Below are 24,752 nucleotides of genomic sequence, written 5' to 3' on the forward strand. Positions count from 1 at the left end.
AGATAAAACAAACGAGACAAAACAAAAACCAAAGAGCAAAACGCAGTGGGGTTCACATGAGGGATGGAAGGGAAGCAGCCATCTGTCCTGATGAAGTGGTCCTCCTGGTCCCCGGTTTCCTTTATTCCCCATAGTTCTTCAAAACAACAAAAAAAGTGCTTAAAAAAAAAAAAAGCCATTATCTACAGATGACCCACGATGTTGGCTAATCAGCCCTGAAGGCCAAGTAACGACTTTTTACCAGTCCTCTGGCTCTGCTGAGGGCCTCTCGCCCTCCTGGATACAGGGGCTGTGGGTCAGCTTTGGCCACAGTCATGTGGACTACAGAAACCTCTGTCAGGATGTCCCTGAAGGGAGTTTCTGGTAGACACAAACAGGGCAGGCGTGGGTATAGGCTTAGGGCAGGGGTGGGTCTCAGGGGACAGGATGTAAGGAAACGGATTCCCAACTTCATCTTTAAACAGTGGCCCTCACCACCTGATTCTGTACCTAAGATAAAACGCAACAGGCCATTCGAAGACTCCGTCACCTCCCCCACTTCTCCAGCTGTGGAGATAAGCCCTGCCAACATATGGCAAGCCACAGGAAACCAGGAAACGCGCCTGGATCCAGCTGCTATCCCATATTTAGAAACCAGGAAGTAAATCAATTCACAGCACAAAGTCGGGGTGGTTTGAATGTGGGGAAAACATCCACAACTGTGGAGTACCTAGGGGAATTATTAAGGGGGAAGGCAAATCCCTTCAGAAAAAAAGATCCTAGGTCCTCCCAGTCTGATCAAGAGAAAACGTTTTGAAATCATTTGTCCTCCTGTAAGAATAATGGAAGTCATGAGAGAATTCTCTTCAGGTCGGTTTTCCATTCTTGGGTCAATAGGGATGCTCCCTGCCCAATGGAAACGGGTCCCGTCACTCTTCCTCTATGATGACCTTCCAGCTCCTACAAGCCACCTAGTAGGGTCCCTGCCCAGGGGGTGACTCGGCCTCGTGGCAGCAGACAGGCTACTTAGCCATGAGGATTCCCCTCTCCAGAGATGGGTCTGATACCAGCATGTACCCAGATGGGCACCGCATCCGGGGGTTTAACTATGCATGCTAATGCTCCCCTTCCTAGACAGGAATAAGGTAAAGGAGAAAGGTTAATATGGCCACGAGAAGAAACACCACTGCAGAATGAGAATTTTCTAGTTATCTCATTGAGAAAAATAATAGTGCCCCTCTCCCTCACAACGGCATCACTGTGGTAGCACACAGTCAAAAGGGCTGGAGGGAGGAGCCAGGAAACTAGACTTACCAGAGCAGGGTAAGGCCCAGGGCTCCCACCTGGAAGGGAAATTTGTCCTCTGTGAAAAAGTGAACAGAGTGTTCACTGACACTCAAATATGTGCATCCACGCTTTACCCTGATCTCATGGAAAACATGCAGCTGCCTCTCAGAGTCCTGGTGCTCACACAGTATTTGCTAAGGGCTTGTGTGTCCACGCTTTGTGCCCCAGTGTGTTGGAGATCAATGGTGTCCAGAGTCATTTATACCAAAGACAGAAAACAATGTTGGAATACAGGAGGAGGGCACCCTGCACCCAGCCTGCAAACGCAGCTCCTGCGGGTCATGCTCAATATTCCGCAGGAAGATCTGGAGCCCCTCCACCTCACCCCACCCCACATCTCCTGCCCTGCAGCCCTGCCCCATCCCTGCTGCATCCAAACCCCACCCTGTCCCAGTCCTGAGGCAGCCAAACAGAAAAGCCATCTAAGATGAAGGCGCAGCCTAGGAAATTCCTTGCAGAGTTCTTGCCTGGTTTCAGGGAATACAAGCCAATACAAATTTTTGTGGCTCTATTAACATATGCAGCTATGCAACAAGGAAATGATAATAAAACAAGAGCCCTTTTGAGTCTGGTCTTTCTGAATCCCAGGCCTCAGCATGGAGAGGCAGAGGAAGCTGATTAAGAAAGCATGTCGGGTGGCCAGGGGGGTGAGCGGAGACAGAGGAAAACGGAGGTGCAGGGGTGCTGGTCCTGGGGTGTGAGCTCCAACAGGAGGCAGGGGGCACGGATGCCATTCAGGGGTATGGGTCCAAGAGCTTGTACTGTGCAGGGAGTTGCAAAATAACACAGGAGTGCTTACTGGCCAGACTGAGGTGAGGAGGCCTGTTAGAAGCAAGTCCCCAATTCAACAGGAAGGACAGCCTCCCAGGGCTGCCTGCAGCCACTTCTTACTCCACTCTGCTTAAATGCAGGGGACAATGATGCCACCATGCACCCTCTGAGCTCGACAAGACCCAGACCTTCAAGAAAAGACATCTCAGAGTATATGAACAGGTCCAATTTGTATCTTTAATTAAAGTGTTATATCTGTTATTTGAATAGGTCTAATTTTGGCTCTCCAAATATCTCCAATTCTCATTGAATTTTCAAGTGCTTAAAAAAAAAGCCTGATTCCTTTAGATTTTTCTTCTCCCAGTTATGGATTTTATTTATGTTTATTCTGTGTGTGTATGTACGTCTGTATATACATACACATATCTACACACACACACACACACACACACACACACACACACACGAGTTGCTCAGGATATATATGGCAATCAGGAAAGTGATCCAGCTACTCATAATAAGCCATTGCTGGTCACATACTATAAATCATTTAAAAAGCTGATATGCAAACATTCATGACCATCAGCTAAAGTATGGAATGCTATAATAAATACAGAAATCTGAGGGGTCAACTCCACCATGAAGATGTTATTCAATAAGTTAGGATTCACAGACTTAATACCTCTGAAAATTAAATAGTGCTGTGCTAATATAAGAAGTCTTTCCTTTTAATATAAAACAAATCTGCATTTTTACTTAATTTTAGAATTATGGAAAAATGTGATGTTGCTCATAAGCCACAAAAGAGAAATATATTAGATGACAACAAAATTTTAAACTTTTGTTCTGGAAAGAATGCCATCAAGAAAGTGAAAGAAACAACCAGCAGAATGAGAGAAAATACTTGCAACCTGATTAAGGAACTTATGTCCAGAATATAAAAGACAAGCAACTTGTGTCAAGAATAAAAAGACAAGCAACCCAATTAAAATGTGAGAAAAGAATTGAATAGACACTTCCTCAAAGAAGATATAAAACACCCAGTGCAAGAAGATATGTTAAATGTCATTAGTCATCAGGGAAACATAAATCAAATCACAGTGAAACCCTAAGTCACACGACTTCCATGGTTATGATAAAAAAGACCAACAGCAGCAAGGTTTGGTAAGGATGTGGAGAAGTCAAACCCTCAGATGTTGCTAGAAGGATTGTCAAGGGTACAGTTTCTTTGTGAGGACCACTGCCTGTTCCACAGGTTAAGCACAAGAGTTTCCACTTGAGCCAGCAAGCCCACAGAATTAAAGACATAACAAAAGCGCAACAGAATTAAAGACAGCAAAACCTTACATGAAAACTTGTACATGACTGTTGATAACAGCAAAGGTCGGAAAACAAACCACACATCTTCATCAACAGTGGAATGAATAAAGAAAACATGGTATGTCCATACAGTGGAATATCATTCAGCCGTGAAAAGGAATAAGAATTGATACATGGAACCACAGAGAAGAACCTTGGAAACATGCTAAGTGAGAGAACTGGACGTCAAAGACCACAGAAGTTTTCCTTCATAGGAAATGTCCAGAATCAGCAAATCTACTGAAACAGATGTAGGTGGGTGGTTGCTTGAGTTGGGGTGGAGGTGGGAGAAATCGAGAGGGACACTTAACTGGGATGGGTGGCCAAGAAAAATATTCTGGAATTAGATGTGATGATGATTGCACAACTCTGTGAATATACTAAATATCACCCACCCACCCCAAGATGAGCAAATTTTATGATATATGAATTATATTTCAATACAGGTATCTTTACTTTTTATTGTATTTTTCAATTTAAAAAAAAATTTTTTAGGGGGAGTACTGGGAATTGAACGCAGGGAAGCTTTACCACTGAGCCACATCCCCAACCCTTTTCACCATCTATTCTGAGACAGGGTCTCACTAAGCTTCCTAGGGCCTCACTAAGTTCCTGAGGCTGGCCTCAAACTTGCAACCCCCCCATGCCTCAGTCTCCTGGGATTACAGGTGTGCACCGTGCAGCACCACCCTGCCCAGCCTCAAGAAAAGTGTTTTTAAAAATGGGATGATGAGGGGCTGGGGATGTGGCTCAGCGGTAGCGCGCTCGCCTGGCATGCGTGCGGCCCGGGTTCGATCCTCAGCACCACATACCAACAAAGATGTTGTGTCCGCCGAGAACTAAAAAATAAATATTAAAAATTCTCTCTCTCTCTCTCTCTCTCTCTCTCTCTCTCTCTCTCTCTCTCTCTCTCCTCTGTCACTCTCTCTTTAAAAAAAAAAAATGGGATGATGATAAAAAAAAAATCAGTGTAGAAATTGCCTCTGGACTATATAAAACTTTAGTTAATAAATTTCTCCAAGTGCACAAAAAGGCAAAATGAAATAAAAGTACTTTTCAACTTCAAACTGATGAGACTAGGCCATTTTGTCATTTTTTTTTTTTTTTGCTGTTGAAAAATCCACATATCTGACAATGTGATGAATAGAAGATATTAATTTAAAAAATGAACAAAATACATTTCTACGGATGCTTCTAAAAATTACCGTTTTACATAGACTCGCTGACATGGCTACCGGGACACTGCAGGAGTCAACTCTGCTTCCAGCCTTAAGTAAACAGAGTCACAAAGAACCACGTGAAACTCCTCAACGAGGTTTGATGAGGGCAAATTGTGTGATGGCACCAAAATAAAACTGAAGTCACACTGTGCTGTAGTTTGGATCTTAAACATCCCCTAAAGGCCCACATGTTAAAGGCATGTTCCCCAAAGCAGCACTGTGGAGAGGTGGCCGAACCTTTAAGAGGCGGGGCTTAGTGGGAGGTCTTCAGGTCATTTGTGCCCTTGAAAGGGATTGTGGGCCTTGGGTTCTTCCTCTTCCTCTCTTTTGCTCCCTGGGCTTGGGGTGAAAGTTTTGCTCTGTCAAATGCTCCTGTCATGAGGTGCTGCCTTGTCACAGGCCCAGAGCAATGGGGCCAACCCATCATGGCCTGGAAACTACAAGCCCAAATAAGCTTTTTTTCTTTATATGTTGATTATCTCAGGCATTTGTTATGGTGATGGAAGGCTGACCAACACACATAGCTTAAAATGTTTGTGAGATTACAATTTTCCAAAGTAGAATATAGAATAGAATAATGAATAGTTTTTAACCCTAAGAAATAGTTGAGCTAAATTTATCTTAAAAAAAAAAAAATTGGGGTGGGAGGAGAGTACCAGGGATTGAACTTGGGGCATTCGACCACTGAGTCACATCCCCAGCCCTATTTTGTATTTTATTTAGAGACAGGGTCTCCCTGAGTTGCTTAGTGCCTTGCCATTGCTGAGGCTGGCTTTGAACTCATGATCCTCCTGTCTCAGCCTCCTGAAGCTGCTGGGATTACAGGTGCGTACCACCGCGCCAGGCCTCTAAAAATTCGAGAAAAGAAACGTCTTCCACGCGGTCTTTGATTATGTTTGGAAAGGGGTAGAGGCGGGGCAGGTTTTTCTCTGAAAGAGTCCCACATCACCTAGGAAAAACCATGAAATTTAAGCAAAGAAAAAACATGAACCAAGTCGTATGATCGGAGGCTTCCAACCAACACGATCTTGATTTATTAGGTACATGTGCCCTTCTCAAAAAAGGTTCCCAGATACCATCATTTCATAATAAATTAAAAAAGACTCTCCACTGAAGAAAGACAATTCTTTTTCAAAAGGAAAAGGGTCATTTAACACAGCTTTGTTCTCTGTCAACTTCAACCTAAAGCGTTCTTTTCAGATGGAGAAAACTTATGTCCCCAGCTGTGTCTCAGCACAGGGGCTTCTAAAACCTTCGCTATCGGAATCACTTGTTGGGCTTGTCGAAACACAGAATGGGGGCCTCCATCACACAACTTCAGCTACGTCCAGAGTAAGGCTCAAGAGTGTCCCTACCTCTACCCCACCCGAGGACGGTCCCATCGGTCTCACACACACTAGCAGCTTAGAGAGTCGGGGCTGGTAGGCCAGGTCCTGACTGGGTAGGTCCATGGAGACTCTCCCAGAAAGGAGAGCCAAGCAGCACCCACCGTTCAGCATTGAGATGAGAGCCATTACCATCACCTGATCCTAGAAGTTTTGTGATTCATACATAAGATGGTGACATCTTCCAGTTTCACATCCCTCCCGCTGCTGCTCACCCCAAGATTCGTTTACAGGCTTTCCTCTCTCTCTTCCCAATATCACGGGGCCACCACGACCCAGCCGCACTTACCCAATATGGACCCTATATACTGGACCCCAAGGCAATCAGGTATGATTTGGAATTGGGATTTAGAATCTCTGTTTGGCTGCTCTTTGGAGCAAGAGGTAAACTCAGAAGCTGCTGACAATGACTACTTTCACCATGTGGAATGGGTAAGAGTAAAAGGCCATCTGTATGAGGAGAGAGAAGCAGGGAGAAGGTGACAAATGAGGGTTTCCTGAGTTCCATATGGCCTTCCAGTCCCTGGCCTCAGTGGAGGACCAAGGCTGCATCCTAGAGCCCCTGGGATCCATCAGTCTCTTAAATTCTTCTTTCTTGACTAAACCACCTGAAAAGAAGTTCTGATATTGATAACCACAGGGGCCTTAATTAAAACTGTTCATAAAGTCAATTTTGGGGTGTTTCTCCTCTCCACATCAACATAGCTTGAAGGTTAAACTCACCTTAAAACTTTATCCTACTCAAGTTTACCTGCATATTAGTCAGTTTTCCATTGCTACAACAAAATACCTGAAGCTGTGGGTACTTTATAAAGAAAAGAGGTTTAGATAGTTCACAATGTGGGAGGTTCAAGGGCATGGTGCCAGCACAGGCTCAGCTCTGGTGAAGATATCAAGGGAAATAGCATCGTGGCAGGAGTATGTGAGAGAAGGAAAAAAAATCTCATGGTGAGGCAGGAAGCCAGAGAGAAACCAGAGAAGGGCCAAGCTTTCTCTTCTATAACAACCTCTCTTGACAACTAACCAGCTTCCCATGAGAACGACGTCACTCCCTTTCAAGAGCATGCCTCCGATGACCCAAATACTTCCCACTGTAAGTTCCCATGATTTCTTAACATCGCCACACTGAGAACCAAGCTTTCAACACACGTGTCTCTGGGGGACACACTCAAAACATCTTCAAGCCACAGCAACTTAATGCCTCATAGTGAAAGCTCTACCTTGTGTAGGTGACACCATGAACCCTACATCACTATATATTTTAAACCCAGGGCCTGCTTGGATTCCTATACAGGAGGCAATTATAATTTACATTTCTTTCCAGAATCAGGCAGGGATAAATGAATATAATCTGGAAATGAATAAAAATCCATTGGGTGTACACAGAAATAAGAACACCAATAACTTTGCCCCAAATTAAGGTCTAACATGAAATTTTATTTACCATGTTAGAGAAAATTAGATGCTTAATTTTTCATTAATGTTTCTGAATAACTCCAGGCTTTCTACCTCTTATTTTTAATGGAATTCTTATTTTTAAATGGCAAATCTTATCTGCTACCTCTAGGCTTGCCCAACGATACCTGGTAGGTTGTACACATGCATTCCCATGGAAACACGTGACTCCCCAAAGGGGCCATTTCTTTATCTCTTTTCATCTAGCGACTTCTCTTAATGCACAAGAAAGTGGATAAGAGGTTGTGTCCGTTTCAGCATTACGTCACAACTGTGACCACACACATGACCTAAGTTTGCAATGTGACCAGGTGTTGCAAAATCAGAACTTAAATGTGCCTCGACTAGCTCACACTGTGTAGTGCTCTCTATCTCCGGTACTGAACCTTGGAGTTTAAGATCTTGGCCTCCTTAAAGGGAGACTTCTGGGAATTATCTCTGGCAATCACCCGCTGATGATTTTGGCTGCCTTGGGTCACATAAAAACAGGTAGTCACAGGCGTCCGGTGGTTTCCTCGGGGTGGGTTGCTTTCTTTATGGTCATCAATTTACTGGGCCCAGCTGTCAGGCACTCCACTTCTCAATTAACAACTGGAAGTAGAACTTGAACCACAGGAAGGAAGAAAACTCAGATTTTCCCAAACACACAGTTAATGAAAAAGTGAGCCTTGTCTCCAACTCATCTGTGTTTTTCCTGTAGAACATAAATGTCAATTTGGAAAACCACGTACCTACAGAGGTTTCTCCCCATAGAAAGGTTTCCCGTGACATTTGACTGGGCCACGCGCCAGGTAACCATCTTTACGGAGTTAACAGAAGTCAATTTAAACTGGACATGGAGCAGCCCAAGTTGTTGACTAGTTTCTTCTTATTGATCCCATAGAGAGACTGAAAGGGTTTAAACCGTAGGGCACAGCTTCTAGTCTAACAGAGAAGAAAAATCCTTTTGTTTCGCTTCTTAGAAATTCCTTGGGTCAAAAGTGAAACATGGGAAAGTAGGTCCCAGGCGTTACCCTTGCATCCTATGTCCAAAGCGTGGGGTGCACTGTGGTCCCCTCTTAGCCACAGTTTTAGTTACCTTTAGGCATCTGTGTTCCAAAAATATTAAATGAACAATTCTAGACACAGACAATTCATAAGGTTTACCTAACTTCTATTATATATTGTTAGAGTTAGTTACCCTATTTTATCAGTTATTTCTAATCTCTTATTGTGCCTACTTTACAAATTAAGCTTTATCATTGGTACTTGTCTATAGAGAGAGAAAAAGCAGTATCAGGGTAGGGTTTGGTACTAGCTGAAGTTTCGGGTATCCATGAGGGGTTTTGGAACATATCTCCCTGAGGTAAGAAGCGACGGCTGTACTTCTCTGATCCAGTTCTTCCTGATCAAATGATTTCCCCCAGGACGATAGAAGGGAATAAACCAGGGAAGAAGCAATAGGACTGTCATTCACCAGAAAGCATACAGCGGGCACTGAGGTCTCAGCCGAGGTGAAGAGGAGCACCCGGACTAACAGACAGAGACTCTGGACTGAAGGACGACTCCTGTCTAGACAGGGACAAGAATGATTGTGGAAAAGGAGAAGGATCTGAAGACACTGACCAGTCCTTCAGTTTCTTTCAGGACAGGAACAGTGAAATTGTTAAACTTCCAACTTGAAGACAAAGAGCATATGATCTATCTTTTTTCCCTAACATCTTCCTTTTTGCAAGATTGATTGACCTATCAGTGATTAGAAACTTTACTATCCTCTTTCAACCTAATAAAGGGTTAGTCTTCCTTACCTTGGGTCTTAGGAATGGAAAGACACTCGTCTCTAAGCCGCACACCTACACCTAGCACTTCAGAGTGCTGTAGTCCTAAGCCCCAAGCACAGTGGCTCAAATGGATCTCCCATGACCCTGGCATCTACAGGGTATGGACTGTGGTGCATTACTTCTTTGGCCAATGTGCCTTATACATAGAATGCTAGAGAATTCTTTCAGGGCAAAAAAAAAAAAAATAGTTGTCAGTCTTAAAACGAGTTTTCATTTCTGCATCATGAAGCAGGGGCAGATGCCCTTTAGAACATGATGATGCCATCCATTCCACTGTTACCAAGGCCCGTGAGAAGTCAGTGTACACATTTAGAAGGGCCACTGCTGTCCACATATATCATTCAATGTTCATGGCTGCACAACTGCATTCTACTTGGGGCATCTCGTAATTACCCAGGAGATTATTTCATATTCCAGTATCTCTAACTACATCATTCATAAAGATGAAGATAAAATATTTTCCATAAAGAACATCTTTCCTGAAATCTCCTTTTTGCAGATTATCTCATTATTTAGCAGATTATTTTTATTATTAACTGGGTCACCCCAGTCTGCTCACAAAGCCAGCTGCACAGGAGACTCTAAAATAAATATATTATAAAGCAGAACCTTACCATCAGGAGAGGGAACAGGGTCACTGTGGGGTGAGGCTTCAACTCACTGTAAGGTGAAAGCTTGTACCATGGGAGAAGCGTCATCAGAGCTGTGTGATCTCTTTGGATTGATCAGAAGAACAGCAGAGGGATTATTCTACGTCACTAAGATATCTTGACACAGGGAGAGGGTTGAAATTGACCAAACTGTGTTGGCTTGAACATCACTGTTTAAAACTTCCAGCTTTGGGCAATCAATCTGCAGACCTTGCTAGACCTCCCATCTATGTGGGAGGAGCTACATTATCATTGTAGAGTTTAGCAGAAGGGGGTTACTACAAGGATGTCACAATTCTATCATGCTTCATCTCTAACAAATCACATTCCCCTGGAGTTCCGGCGTGCTTTGAATTAACATCAAAGACAAGAATTCTTAACCCCACCAACTGGCAAATATAGGAATTTCAACAGTTCTGATCTAATGACTCTAAGCAAATCACTATTAATTTCTTACTTTCCAACCTACTAGTCAAGCAGAAATGCAGTCAGAATTGCTGATGAAATTACAGATCACAGAGGAGGCTCTCAAATGCATTTCTTGCTTTCATCCTCCAAGCAAGGCAAGTTCCAAACTAAAAACAGCCTGGATTCATATTATTAGCATTTAAAATATAGCCTCTAAAAATTACCTTTAGGAGGCAGTGAGTTAAGGATGGGATATGACTTGACAAGGATTATTATTGATAGAGCTTATCTTTCTGTGTTCTGAAAGTCACACCTTGGCATTTGAAAGACATAATTTTTTTTTTTTTTTTTTTTTTTTTTTACCTGTTGTGGACTAGATGGGACAGATAGGAGACCAGTTGTCGGGAAATCCAAAATGTATGGGTTTCAAATTATAACCCATTTATCCTACATGCGGCAGGCTGAGATTACATTTAAATGCTAGTAGAGAATTATTCATTCATCTTAAGAACAGGCTAATTATTGTAATATTCCATTATGAAATTCTCTGTCCATAAAATCTCCTATTGCTACTCTATTGGCAATTACTTCAAGGGCCATCTAGACTGTCTATGAAGTTAAGAAAGATACTTTCAATGGTCCTTAAAGAATATGGTATAAATACACACACACACACACACAAATGCAAGGTCCTCTATTAGGAAAGAAGAGAGAGTTTGATCAATTAACAGAAGTGCTGTGAATGTCATTAGAACCCATTTAAAAATTATGGCCTACATCATCTTGGAAACCAGCAGTGGTTTCCGACCATTTGCAGAAAAATAAGGCTTCATGTAATAAGATAGGTAAAGAACTAATGGAAACAAACACACGCCGACACACAACACAGGAATTTCAGCCAAGTCATCGGATCATTCCCGAATTCACTGCAATCATGCGATACTGTCACCATCAGGTTAATTATAAACCATGCAGGAAGCTGTCCAGTCGGATTTGCAAGTCAAAGGGTCAGAATGTGAGCGCTTTAGAATAAATCGGGTACCTGAGAGTTTCATGAGAAGTTCAGACGCGGCTTTGACTGACATATCCCGCCTCAACACATTCCCCTTCCCTTCCTGGGGCTTCAGCGTGTCCTCGGAGATGCTCTGGGCTGCCACTTCAGGTTCTGGGTTGAACACATAGCTGGGCCGAGGCAAGGCCGTGCTTAGGGCTTCCTCTTCCTTGGGCTCCTCTTTCACTTTAAAGTTAAGATTCAGGGGCTCCTTCTGATTTGCAGCTGTCAAAACAAAGGGGGGGGTTATATATGTGTGTGTATCTATGTATGCATGAAAGGCCTCCCCCACCCACCCCAAGCTGCCCCGTTAACTTAATGAAGTATGGAATGTACAATCACCTTGTGCTAAGAGCAAGAGGGACCACGATCGGACCAAAATAGGCTGAGCCCTGAGCTCAGAATTACAGATGCAACCCCTTGCGCCTGGACTTCTGAAAGGTGTGGGCTTCAGGTTCTTTTAAACCAACAGTATTTTAAGAAGTGCCATCTCTACCAAGCGTTGGGGCATTTTCTCTTTGGTTTTCCTAAGTATCAGGAAGATACTGTCTGTGTCATTGCTTTCCTGACCTATTAGCAATCTCCCCCGCCTAATCCTATTACAGAATAAGGCTTTTAGCAATTATTCTGCCATCAAATATTGAATAAAAACATGAGTCAGAGGCAAGACCCAAAGCCAAAACCGGGGGTGGGGTGGTAAGGTGAGGACGCAGAATTTGCCAATAAGAAAAGCTCAGGCGAGAGAGACACCACTCTTGCCTTATTATAAGCAGACACTACTGACCCCTCCGCGGTGGGGCATGTACTTGGCACTGTGCTTCTGGTCACTGTGAATAAATCTATGTCTTTAGTCCGAGTCATCTTTGCATAACAAATGGACTTTGGGTTTGGTTTTGCTTTTAATTTTGAAATCATTTTAGATTTATAGGGAAGCAGCAAAGATGGTTCGAGAGTGCTCACATGGCCTTTGCCCAACATCCCCTAAGGTTGACCTCTGACCTAACCTCTGTACAGCTGTCAGAACAAAGACATCCACATTACTGGGATCTAAACTCCAGATTTTATTCGGATTTCACCAGTTTTTCCACCAGTGTCCTTTCCCCACTTTGGGCATGGCTGGTTGGTGTGGAGCACATGGTCAGGCTAACTGGCTTTTGATGGGATGGAGTCTGAGGCTCAGCTCTTCTGTGCCAGGCCTTCCCCACTGCACTGCACACACGGGAACAACCAGAGCTACAAGGACAGCTCCCACTTGCTTTCTGTCGTCACTAGGTTCCCACAAAGGACCATGTAGTAGGAACTGTGGGTTGCTTACACCAGGTGTGCTTGTCTTTTCAAAGAGAGGATCTTGTCCTAACACAGAACTCTTAGAATGATCCTCAAACCCATTCCATCTTAAAAAACCAAAAGATGAAAATGAATCTCCAAAACAAGCACCCCCCACCCCGGCCAATGCACAACACATGGTCCTTTCTTCCCCCTTAGGCCCCTCCAGTGTTTTTGGAAACTGGACCCCAGAGGTTTAAAGTCACATTCACAAGTTTCACTACCAGAAAGTTGCAGAAGTGAGATCAGAACCTAAGTCCATGAACTGCCCACACCTTACCTGCCTCCACCACGCGGGTCCTCTACCTGTGGGGGCTGTGCTATACCCAAAGTAAAAAAAAAATTTTCACTTTCAAACCTTTGCTCGAGTGCCACCTGTTCAATGAGCTGTACTCTGACCATCCTGCTCAAAACTACAGCCCCCTCCCCACCTTGCACCCAGTCTTTTTTATCCTACAGTAAATATTTTATGCTTCATAATATGGAGCTGCCATGGACTGCACGGTGTCCCCCACTAAATGCACATGTTGAAGCCCTAACCTTGCAGTGTGAACATGCTTTGAGTTACGGCCTTCAGGGAGGTAATCAAAGTTGAATGAGGCTGTAAGGGTGGGGCCCTAATCCAATGTCACTGGTTCCCTGTAAGCAGAGAAAGACAGACACCAGCAAGGTACATGCACAGCAGAAAAGCCCTATCGGGACCTGTGAGAAGGGGGCCATCCACAAGCCAGGAAGAGAAGGCTCAGAAGAATCCAACAACTCCACCTTGGACTTCCAGCCTCCAAAACTCTGAAGACTAAATTTATACAATATCAGCCTGCAGTATTTTGTCGTGGCAGCCGGAGCAGAGAAATCACATACTGTATCATTTTTTCAATTTGTTGTTAACTATTTAACGTCTGTTCCCTCAACTCCAAGGCAGGCTTCATGACGGTGACAATCATTCTAATGCTGATGTCTGTCAAATGCCCAGAACAGTGGCTGGCACATCAGAGGGGCGCAGTAAGTACTCTTTGAGTGAATAAAATACTTTGGCTACCAAGAAGTGGCCTCTGATGGGCTTCCAGTATGACTTGTGGGAAACGAAAGTTAAGAACTCTAGAATATCCCACCGGAATCAACCGGAAGTGCTTTCCCTGGATCTGCTCATTACCTGGGGATGAGATCTTTGGGATGAGGTTAAAAGCTTTGTTACAGAGACCACACCACATAGCGAGATGTCTCCCATCCAGTCCCTTGGCCTCTAGTATTTCTAAAGAGGGAATCCAGAAAATTTCCAGGCAACTGCCTCTCATCCAGCCATTTGGGGGCAAGGCCACTGAAAGCTAAGCCAAAAGGAACAACAGCACCGGCTTTAGAACAATTCTCAAATATATACTTCCAACCCCAACCAGGAGGGCTGCTTAATGACTCCGCTTACTTAGTGTCTTTCTTCCCTGTGCACTTTTTAACCACTTCCCGGGGGTTTTGCTGATGGCACACCTAGACTTTGCCCTTTCTTCCGCAACCTTGGTAAGATCCTTTTCCAGGAGCATCCTAGTCACGACAGAGTCGTCATCAGTGTGTATTTATTTACTTCTGTGACTTTGGTTCCTTGGGAAGGAATAATTTAAAGTGAACGGTTAACATTAAAAAAAAAAAAAAAAGCTTCTACGCTGTTATCTTTTATTTAAAAACATTTTAACCTTTCAAGATAAGGCTAGGACAGACAGAAAAAGCTGAGGCCCTCGAAGCAAATCCCAGCTTGCGGAGAAGGCAAACATGAGGTAGATAGTCTGGGAACATATAAATGGCTTCTCGGAGCACTGGTCAGAATACACGCTCCGTGAGACTTAAGGGAAAAAGACACTCGGCATGGAGAGCAAGACCTGGAGTTAACAGAACTTCAATAAGACACTTCAAAAAACAACAGGCAGCTCCATGTGGCTGGATTACCAGCTTGCAGGGCACGATACACCTGGTTTTTATGCTGACAACATCAAGAAGGGCACAAAAGTGTCAGGTGCTGAGAAAATGTAAATATAGTTAATGATATAACAGAAAAACATGTGGGTCTAAATAGAAAATGTAAAAATAGAAATATGAAGGCCAGCCTGCTTTCTTTCAGTTGCCAAAAATATTTACATTGAGAAGAGCACATATAGCCATTTTTTAAAAAATTAATATGACTGAATAATTGCCATCTTTTGAATTATTCTAGTTTTAACAAAAACCTACATGTGTAGAGCAAAGTGAAATTAAAGATGCTTTCTTTTCCTTGAGGGAAACTGCTAAGAGAAAAGCAACAATTTATGAATCCTTGCGTGGTCCTTACTTCATTCCTACTCCTCACACAGAAAGATCTGTGCACATATGGATTGCAGCTCACAAAGGGCCTTCACAGCACCTGCCTCGACTTCTGTTTATGTATCTTCAAGTTGCCCGACGCTCCACTTTTAAGGCAGAGAGGAAGCCCCGCTAATCAAGAGGTCCTGTCTCTCTTTGTTTATTCCAAACATTTTAGGAGCCGAGCCACTCTGATTATAAATTATGTACATCTGTAAGTTCATGGGCTGGATGGAGCTGGGCTGTCATTTAGGGGAAACAGATTGGCTTCGATGAGGATTTATAAACGATTCAAGATAGAGACAAATGCAGGAAAGGATTGGGAAAACCCCCAGAGAAAACAATTCCAACTGTCCAATTCTAAAAGGTCGGTATGAATGAGCACAAGAGGACTCCCTCCTTACAGAAGGTGCCATAGGTCCAAGGGAGATTCCCTCTAAGCCTCCTCTCCCCCAGAAAACCCTATTAACATCCTTAGAGACCATTTCATAGATAAGGAAACTAATAAGATCTCCAGAGTTTAACAGATGGATAAATGAATCCGAGCTGGTACATGCAGACCCCAGGCTCCATCGCTTCCAGGTAAAAATGCACCCAAGCCCTTTCCTTCCTCTCCAAGATGCCCGAGACCTTTATGAAGCATGCTATCTTAAGCAGCTGGAACATGGGATTTGGAAAATAAGTGACATGGCGTGAATGAGGTGTCATTATTGAGAAAAGGAAGGTGAGCTCAGGGTGTCACCTGAAGGGAAGGGATGCTTTTAGGTAGGAAGGAATCTTGTGCAGATTTGACTGTGAGGAGGAAGAGAAGACAAGGAATGCTATATAAAGTTTTCTGACCCATCCTCTTGATTCCCTTTGGTGAAGGAAAATGATACCTTCCCTTGGGATCAAGAAGACAGAGCTCTTGTTCAGTTTATAGTCTGGCACTGTGGTGAATACTGAGCTGTGAAAAAGGAAGGCCGTGGAGAACTATATTCACTCACCCTAAACCAGAGCCAGGTTCTTGGACCTGGAAGGGTTTGCAGAGCAATGATTTTCAAACGGTGTTCCAAGGAACCCCATGATATGCTACAGGGGTTCCAACAAATGTACATCTCAAATTCACCAGAAGTACACACCTAAAATGCCAACTCCCTGGAGTCTACCAGAGTGTTAACTTGTGTTGATGAGTTAATTTGGTTTTGTGTAGCCCTTGTAATGCAGTTTCTCCTGTCATGGGGGAGTGTTAAATTTCTAGGAATTCGTTGTTAATAAGGAAGTGTTTGGCTTTCCACTGATCTTTCGAAAATATCCAGGTCTATGCATGTGTGTCCACGTAACATTGTACAGTTACGGAACTACCAGAACCTATATGCAACCCTGAAGTCCTTTTCTCAACTTTTGGCCACTGACATTCTGGATTGAATAATTGCTTTGGAGGGGGACAGTCCTGCACATAGTAGAATGTTTCCTGGCATCCTTGGCCCCTACCCACTAGAGGCCAGTAGCTCCTACCAGTGGTAAAAACATAAAATGTCCCCAGACGTTACCAACTGTCCCCTAGGCAAACCTGCCTTAAATTAAATACCAGGGTCAGTCCAAGAGTATGTGTTCCCTTGTGGCTAACAGACAACGAAGACAGACACACATTATGAAGACAGGCAGAGAGAACTGGATCTGTCATTTACTGAGCTCATGGACCTGGGCCAGGAAATACCGCATCCTGAGCAATCTATGTGGATTAACTATCTGACCCGCACAAACAGCCCTTGAGGTAGGTCCTAATGTAATCCCTATTCTGCAGACAAGGCATCTAAGACCTAATGTCATTAAATACATTTTCCAAAGAGCAGTTAACTGAGTAGTCACCACACAGTTGAAACAGGATTTTGAATGGTTGTACTGCAAGTTGTAAGTTTTGGATGCTTCTTGTCTACCGTTTGTTATAAGGAATGAAGGAAGTTGCTAAATGTTGTTGTCTCTGAAACAGAAATTTTATATTATTATACTCTTTTGAGTATCTGAATAGATTGAATTAAAGGGACCTTGAGATTACAAGATGAGTTGTTAGAAATCTGTTCCCATTTGCCACAACTTCCCTGCACTGGAGCAGAGAATCTTGAATCTGCAAGGTAAATTTAGAAATATACTAGATGATAACATTACTATAAAGATCATACTCCATAAAACCAGGGTAAAATTTTTCTTTAATTTGGGGGTTTTAAATAAATAAGTATAATAAAGGTGAACTTAAACAAAAAGTTACATTGACAAGTACGTCTTCCAATGTGAGTTTTACATATTGAGATTCAGTTAAGATTTTGTTTGGAAAAATAAATTTGGATTTGGTGTTTAAAAAACGAAACGAAAACCATTACTGTTTTCTATCTCCCTTATTTTACAATAAGAAAACACGAGCTCAGAGGATGACATGACCTTTTTAAAATCACACAGTCATGAGTGATAAAACCAGAGTCGGAGATGAGCTTTCCAGACCGTACCCTGCTGCCGTCACAGCCATCCAAGGTGCTCTGTGAGTGGCACGGAAGCACACGTGAGCAAGCTGGGGACCTGGGCTTTGTTTTGCTTTTGTTTGTTTGTTGTTTGCTTTTTTGACAATTTGAAGTGCTCTGAGTGAGAAAAATAAATTGTCTTCTAAAACCCAAACAGAAGCTATGATTTAATTAAATAATAATTAATTCAATACTGAATATTACTTTTAAAGGCTAAGCGTACTGTGTGAAAATGGAATGTGTACCACATTTGCTAAATACTTTTAAAGCTTGCTGTTTCATTTGCCTTAATTGTTCTACAGCTGGTGTTTAGTGACATTTTAACCATCTTATATTTCTCATTAATACCTGGCCACACTTCAGGATCTGAGTACCCAAATCAAGACTGCAAAGGTCCCCCATGACAGGTTTGAGGAAGGATACAGAGCCACAAGAGGAGGAGGAAGCCCACCTATGGAGAAGATCAAGGTTAGTAACAATAGTGAAGGGCGCTTCAAGAACTTTAAAAGGAATGCATAAGTTCTTTTTCTACAAACTAAACTACTAAACCCCACACATAATGAGCAAAAGTAGCCATCTGCAGTAATCCGCTGAACAGACAGGATATCTCCCTTGTCAACAGCAGGAAGGACAAGTCCTGGAAAAGCCATCAAGTCTTGAGTAGATGTGAAAGAAAGCTGTCTTTTAAACGCACACTATTAACACATTCAAAAAGGAAACGGGAGAACAGCCACGGAGTGACCTGCATGAACCAGAAGAAAGGAAACCTAAAGACTGGACAACAGCTTTGTTACACGAGATGACAACATTATTATAAAGGTCATACTCCTGAGTGACCTGCATGAACCAGAAGAAAGGAAACCTAAAGACCTGGACAACAGTTCCCCTTCCGGGGAACGCGGTGACCACCTACCCCGAACGACATCTCCTCGAGACAGTTATGCTTGTCATTTTGATCCCTGGTTCACAGATCAGTGTGCAATGATTTTTGTCATTGTGGATCCCCCAGAGTCTGATGGGTGGTTTGCTGTGGACTAGGAAATGGCCACAGTGATTCCCTCCCAGGAGGCTCACCCCTGTGCAGGGCGACTTTAATGGTGCTCCATAGATCAAATGACCAGAACCCTGGAATAACACTGGAGAAGACAGAAGAGGGGAAGTGGTGGGGGGCTGGGGGTCTACACCCCAGCAAAGCTAAAGGCTGTCGACTTTTTGTCCGGAGTGGTGGAGAGCTGGTACTCAGCAGAAGGCAGGCAGTCAGGGACATCCCCAGATGCAGGAGGTATTTGAAGAACGGTCCATCAGAAATGCTTTGGAGGACTGGGGGGGGGGGGGGCAGAGGGGGGGTGCTGGGCTTGGGGGATCTGGAGGGGCAAGCTATCTAGGTGAAGTGAAGGCTGCCCAGGAAAAGATGAATCGTCCACACATTCTGAAGATACAAAGAATTTAACCAGATTAGTGACTAAAAGCACATGCATTAGAAATGATGCCATGATTCGAAGCCAAGGAAAATAAACAGTGAAGCAGACGGAGGTCAAAAGACAGTTTGCTCAACTGAGAAATAAAAATTAGGTAATAGCTAATTAAGTGGTCATGAGCCAAGCCTTTGCAGCTAGGCAGAGCTGAATCTTTGCTCTGTTTCTGGTGGCCGAAACCTTAAAGTCTCAGCTTCCTCATCTATAAAATAGGTTTAATACTTCTGACCCTACGGGGCTGTGGTGGGGGTCAAGAGAAAAGCTGCATGAAGTGGTTGTGGTTGGCACAGGGCCTGGCTCACTGCAAACACATCTGATGAACGATGGCGCTTACAACAGCAAGTACAAGTGGTGACAATGACAACAGCAGTAAATAGAAGAAAATCCGCTTCTGTGAGGAGGAAGACAATGATTTAGTTTTAATTTGACAGTAATGATGGACCCTGATAAGCTTTCTCAAGGGTCTGTCGGGATCAAACATCAGGCTGGTGGCTCTTTTAGAAGGAGGCACGCTGTCTCCGGCCCAGTGAGGAAAGCAAGCTCTGGATTCCAGTCCTAAAGCGTCTCCATGGACTCCGAGTCTTGGATCCCTCATCCACACGCTCACTGGGACACGACGTATTTGAAAATACACTTGTACCGTCACAGTCTATGCAAAGGGAAGTGGACCTCACTATTAGTACTCTCTGTGTTCTAAAATACTCCCTGCTATGGTTTAGATGTGAGGTGTCCCCCAAAAGCTTGTGTGTGAGACAATGCAAGAAAGTTTAGGGGTGAATGGTTCAGTTATGAGAACCTTAACCTAATTAATGCATTAGTCCACTCAGACGGATTAACTGGGTGCTAACTGTAGGCGGTAGGGTGTGGTTGGAGAAGTGGGTCCTCGGGGGCGTGCCTCGGTGTCTATATTTTCCCTGGTGAGGCAGCTCAGTCCCTCTCTGCTTCCCAACTGTCAAGTGCTCAGCTGCTTTCCTCTTCCACACCTTTCTGCCATGATGCTTTGCCTCACCTCAAGCCCAGAGCAATGAGGTCAGTCATCTGTGGACTGAGAACTCCGAAAAGATGAGCCCCAAATAAACTCTTCCTCTTCTAAAACTGTTCTTGTCAGGTCTTTTGGTCACAGCAGCAAAAAAAAAAAAAAAAAAAAAAAAAAAAAAGCTGACTAAAACACTCCCTGAGAAGTCAAAACTATTAATACCACTTCCAGGGGCTGGAGAGGAGGCTCTGCGGTAGAGCACTTGCCTAGCCATACCCGTCACCACACACACACACACACACACACACACACACACACACACTGTATACACACACACACACACACACACACTGTACACACACACGAAATACAAATGCTGGAAATATCTGCCATATAACAGAGAGAGGATCCATGCGAGAGGTTCTGGCTAACCCCACAACAAACAAGAAGAGCAGAGAATAGAGCCAACTTCCTATTTTGCTGCTTCTTTACCTTGTAATTTAAGGTCCAGACAGCGCAGGGAAGGAAATGCTGGAACCAAGGCTGCCTGGATTAAAATACCAGTCTGGCCCCTTATTAGCTGTTTGAAATTGGGTGAGACTCAACCTCTGTTTCTTAGTTTCATCCTCTGTAAAATGGCAATACTAATGCTATGGGATGGCTGTGAGGCTCCCAGGGGTTAAATGGCACAGAGTAAGCATTACAGAAGGTAAGTATAATAAGCAATGAGTATGTATCTCCAAGCCTCCATCCATGCAAGTCTTGACACCTGTGTGTCACTCTAGGTCCCCTTATAATCCTGTCTGCCCCCTTCTGTGACTCAAATCGGCCTCATGGACTAGCAAGTCATGAGAAACAGGAGTCACACTCTCCTTCTCTCCTATGAATCACTGAGTTCAATAAAATCCAGGGTTTCACAAAGGGCATTCAGGCTACTTGCATGTAGAAGGTCCCCCAAGCCGCTGCTCCCACGAGGAATTTGAGTCACATGATTGGCGAGTGCCCATCACGAGGAAAGCAAGACAGGGCTAAAAAGAGGAGCCAAGACCAAGATGCAAGGGGGGGGGGTTCAAAAATAGACCCAGTGTGGAGTGCACACCCAGGCACTGGGGAGAGCCCGGGGGCACTGGCACTGGGGTTCTGGCTGTAACTGGCACAAAGATGAAGGCTTGTTTGTTAAGATGCTTCACAGAAAGCCAATCAGAGCCGCCACGCAGAGGGAACCACTGGGTTCAGTGGGCATCTCCCAACCCTCCTTCTGCAGCCAGGGAACTGCCATTTACACATAAGCCATATTGTGACCGCAGACGTATAAAACTGTGTGAAATGATTGGGGGCTGCAGAGCAAAAGCCTGTGGGAAGCCCCAAGGTATGACCCAAACACTTTTATCATCACCTCTTCACTGACACATGAAAACTTTTGCTCTTTCAGGGCTGAGTTGCCAATAAATTAGAAACAATTTAGCCTGTACCCATTTGCTCGTGAACCACCTCCATGAGGCTAAAAGTAAGTTACCACTTTAAAAAGTCCATCTCTCCTAGTTAAAATTATTTTGGTCTCAATTTTACGAAATTAATATGATGTGGGAGACGGTACAAAAATTTTCTCTGGTTTCCAAATTAAAAATAGTTGAAATGACTTATATCTTTTATTTTGGAAAATCAGGGACAAAAAGATACTCCCTGCCAACAAGAGAGGTGCCAAGTTTCTGTCAACTGCTTGGTTATAATTTGGAGAGTTAGAATTAAGTTTTATATCTTGAAAAGTGCCGTTTGCAGAAAGAGAAATGGTGTTAGGCGGTTGCAGACAACTTTGAATTGGGCTTCTAATCACCATACTCCCAGCTCCTTGATGTCCCCAGATAGAGACTTGAGATTTTCAAACTGGACAATCCCCAGTCATGGGGCCTCACCAGGAAAAACATGGGGCTCAATGAATATGACTCAGCCCCAGGTCTCTCCTTCATGCCAACCTTAGCCTCTAAAGAAATAAATGCCTCAGGCTTATCTTACATCCCCATGTCCCTCTTCATGGACTGCGATGGAACACGGGGAAGAGACCTATATTCAGAAAGTCCGGAGCTGTGCTGAAACATACTGCACCGGGTACCAAGTTTATACTCCCTGTCAGCGGTCTTACTCCTAGCCACATGTTAGAATCATTTGAAGATTGTAAAGAAAATGCCAATGTCTAGGGCTTATTTCCGACCAATTAAATCATAATTTCTGGGCCCTGGCATTTTACAAAAACTCCCCAGGTAAGTCTAGTGTGCAGCAGAGGTTAAGAACTGCTGCTGGCCATGGGAGACAAGAACAGGCTCAGCAGGAATTAAGCACCCGATGGTTTGTGAGCACCCCTCCCCAGATCACCTCCAGGCCTGTGGCCCCTGAATCATTTGTTCTGTCACACAGTGATTTGCATGTGTCTTCTGGCTTCCACAAAAGTTCTGTTTGGACATGTAGGACCTTAGCCCTCTAAGGCCTACTGCCCAGTTCCAAATTCCACCGAAGTCTATAAAACACTTTCCACCCACCCAGGAAGCCAGCAGAAGGGGCCAGCCCCTACTTTCCGTTAATCAACTGTGATGCTGAGCCCAGGATGCCTGATTCTAGGGAGCAATTGTCACCTCAAAGGAGCAGGGAATGTTCAGTGAGCTCGGAGGGAAGAACAGCCGATGGTTGGGAGAAGGGTTTTTTATTTCACAGTTGAAATCTGCACACAGGGGTGAGGGTAGAAGGATGCATAACCCGTTTAAAACATCATTGCATCCAGCGACTCTGAATCTCACTGGGCTCCATTCAGACATCTTTATGCTTATTTTTAATCGAAGGAGCAAGAAAGATTCTCCTTAATAACCAGGCAAGAAAGCATCAAGTGTTTTCTCTCTCTCTTTTGGAAACAAGTAGGTGTCTACACGCTTGAATTTGTCACTGTGCTCCAGTTTTGCAGACAGCGATCTGGCTGGCACAAAGACTCCCAGACTCAGTGCCCACAAACAGCTGCACCCTATGGTATCAGCAGGTGCACGGACAGAGCCCAGCGAGAAAATTCCCTGCAAGAACAATGGCACCGTTATAATGCCAAGGGACAGGGCCTGAGGCTCACTACTTGTTCACTCCATCCGAGGACAGGAAGAGCTAGAAACTCAGCCTCAGCTCCCTGGGATTTTGGCCTTTTGGTCCCTGAATCATATCCAGATAGAGCTAGGTAGAGCCCCTCAGGGGGAGCAGCTATATCAATTCTAGGGTCCAACCAACCAGACAGTGAAATTAAAAAAAAAAAAAACTGAAGAAAATGTAGTCTTTTCCTTTTAACATATCTTCTCCTCCCGTGGGTCGCATTGCCACAGTCACCAAGTTTACATTTACATCCAAATATGCACACACAAAAAATTACTGATGCATCTCACTCCCTGGTGACTTTATAACAGGTTGCTAGGTAACAGTGCATACAAGTCAGGTTTCAGGACCTCTAGTAAGCCACCATAAAATAGCTGCATGGGCCTTTTGCATAAATAGTGTGCATTTGTTATCTGTTTTCTTATGCCAATTGATCAGTAGGTAAATACTCCGACTGCCAAACTGTAAACAACTCCCCATCAATAGCTGGCTGAAACAGCGGATCACAATAGAAGACACAGTGCTTCACCCCAACCTTCCAACTGGCTGCTTCTCCCCTCAGTCTCTGCTATTTGCAGTACTGGCTCAGGCAGCCACCACCCTCTCTCAGGCTTCCTGAGACTGGAGCTAATTACACCCCATGCCTGATGGGGGGCACTGGGAGCTGAGCCCAGCAGGAGTCGCGTTATCATGCACCAGGGTTCCATCCACAGATCAAACCTTCCCGCCTCCCTCCTCATCTTCCTCCAGATTTAAAAAATTCCCTGGAGTCAAGGGGTGAAGGGAATAACACCATACCGAGAGTTTTTCGCCCTCTCCTCGCCTCCTTTGCCTCTGTCTGTGAAGTACAGAAACGACCACCACTCCAAGCTATGCTAAATGAATTTGTCCTTGGAGTTGCTTCCCTCAGGACTGTACTGAAAAAGTTCAGAAAAGGAGGCCCTTCTGCTACCATAGACGAGACCTCGGAGGAAGAGCCAGGTTCCCTTACAGGTGACAAAGGGGAACCTGGAAACACGTATTTTCCCACATGATCAAGGAATTTTAAATATAAATCTCAGAGTCTAGATAATCACATGTTCCCTGAGATTGGGATGGGAGAGGGAGAGGGCCAGGTGAGAAGAGCGGAGACCCCAAACTGCATCAATGACTCCATTAGACGCCACTAGTTCCTGTAGCTTGGCCCCTCCCGCTCCCCCTTCTCCACCCCACCCCGTTAATTTCTGGGATTCTCATTTTCTATCCCCCCGTCCCGGCTCACTCCTTCCAACTGCTGAGGGGCAAAGATCTGGGGTTAAGGGGACATTCTGAAAGACCTGACTGAAGTGCCACCGAGCAAAGGGACTTTGGAGTGAAGCTGAGCCTCTCATTCACCTGGCGATGACATTTAGTGAAATGCGACTCTCAGTCCACTTAAAGGAAGGCGGAGACCAATTATTCTCCATTTAAAGGGTATTGTCAATCTCCAAAGAGCTGAAATGGCATTTGGAAATCATCCTGGGGACTGCCACCTTCACTGAACGACAGGACCGATTCTCAACCGACCTTTCCCCACCCTCTACAACTCCTTTAAAATTTCAAATCGTACTT

The 24,752-nt window shown here is 44.2% G+C and overlaps 1 protein-coding gene across 1 annotated transcript in view; it reads right to left on the bottom strand.

Annotated features, from left to right (window-relative positions):
- Nucleotides 1-24,752, bottom strand: part of Znf827 (zinc finger protein 827) — a 163,264-nt gene that overhangs the window by 89,681 nt on the left and 48,831 nt on the right. Inside the window, exon 5 of the mRNA XM_077803489.1 lies at nt 11,437-11,670. Coding sequence (XP_077659615.1) covers nt 11,437-11,670 — 234 coding nt within the window. The remainder of the gene's footprint in view (nt 1-11,436; nt 11,671-24,752) is intronic.

This window comes from Urocitellus parryii, chromosome 10 (assembly GCF_045843805.1).
Source record: "Urocitellus parryii isolate mUroPar1 chromosome 10, mUroPar1.hap1, whole genome shotgun sequence".
NCBI lineage: Eukaryota > Metazoa > Chordata > Mammalia > Rodentia > Sciuridae > Urocitellus > Urocitellus parryii.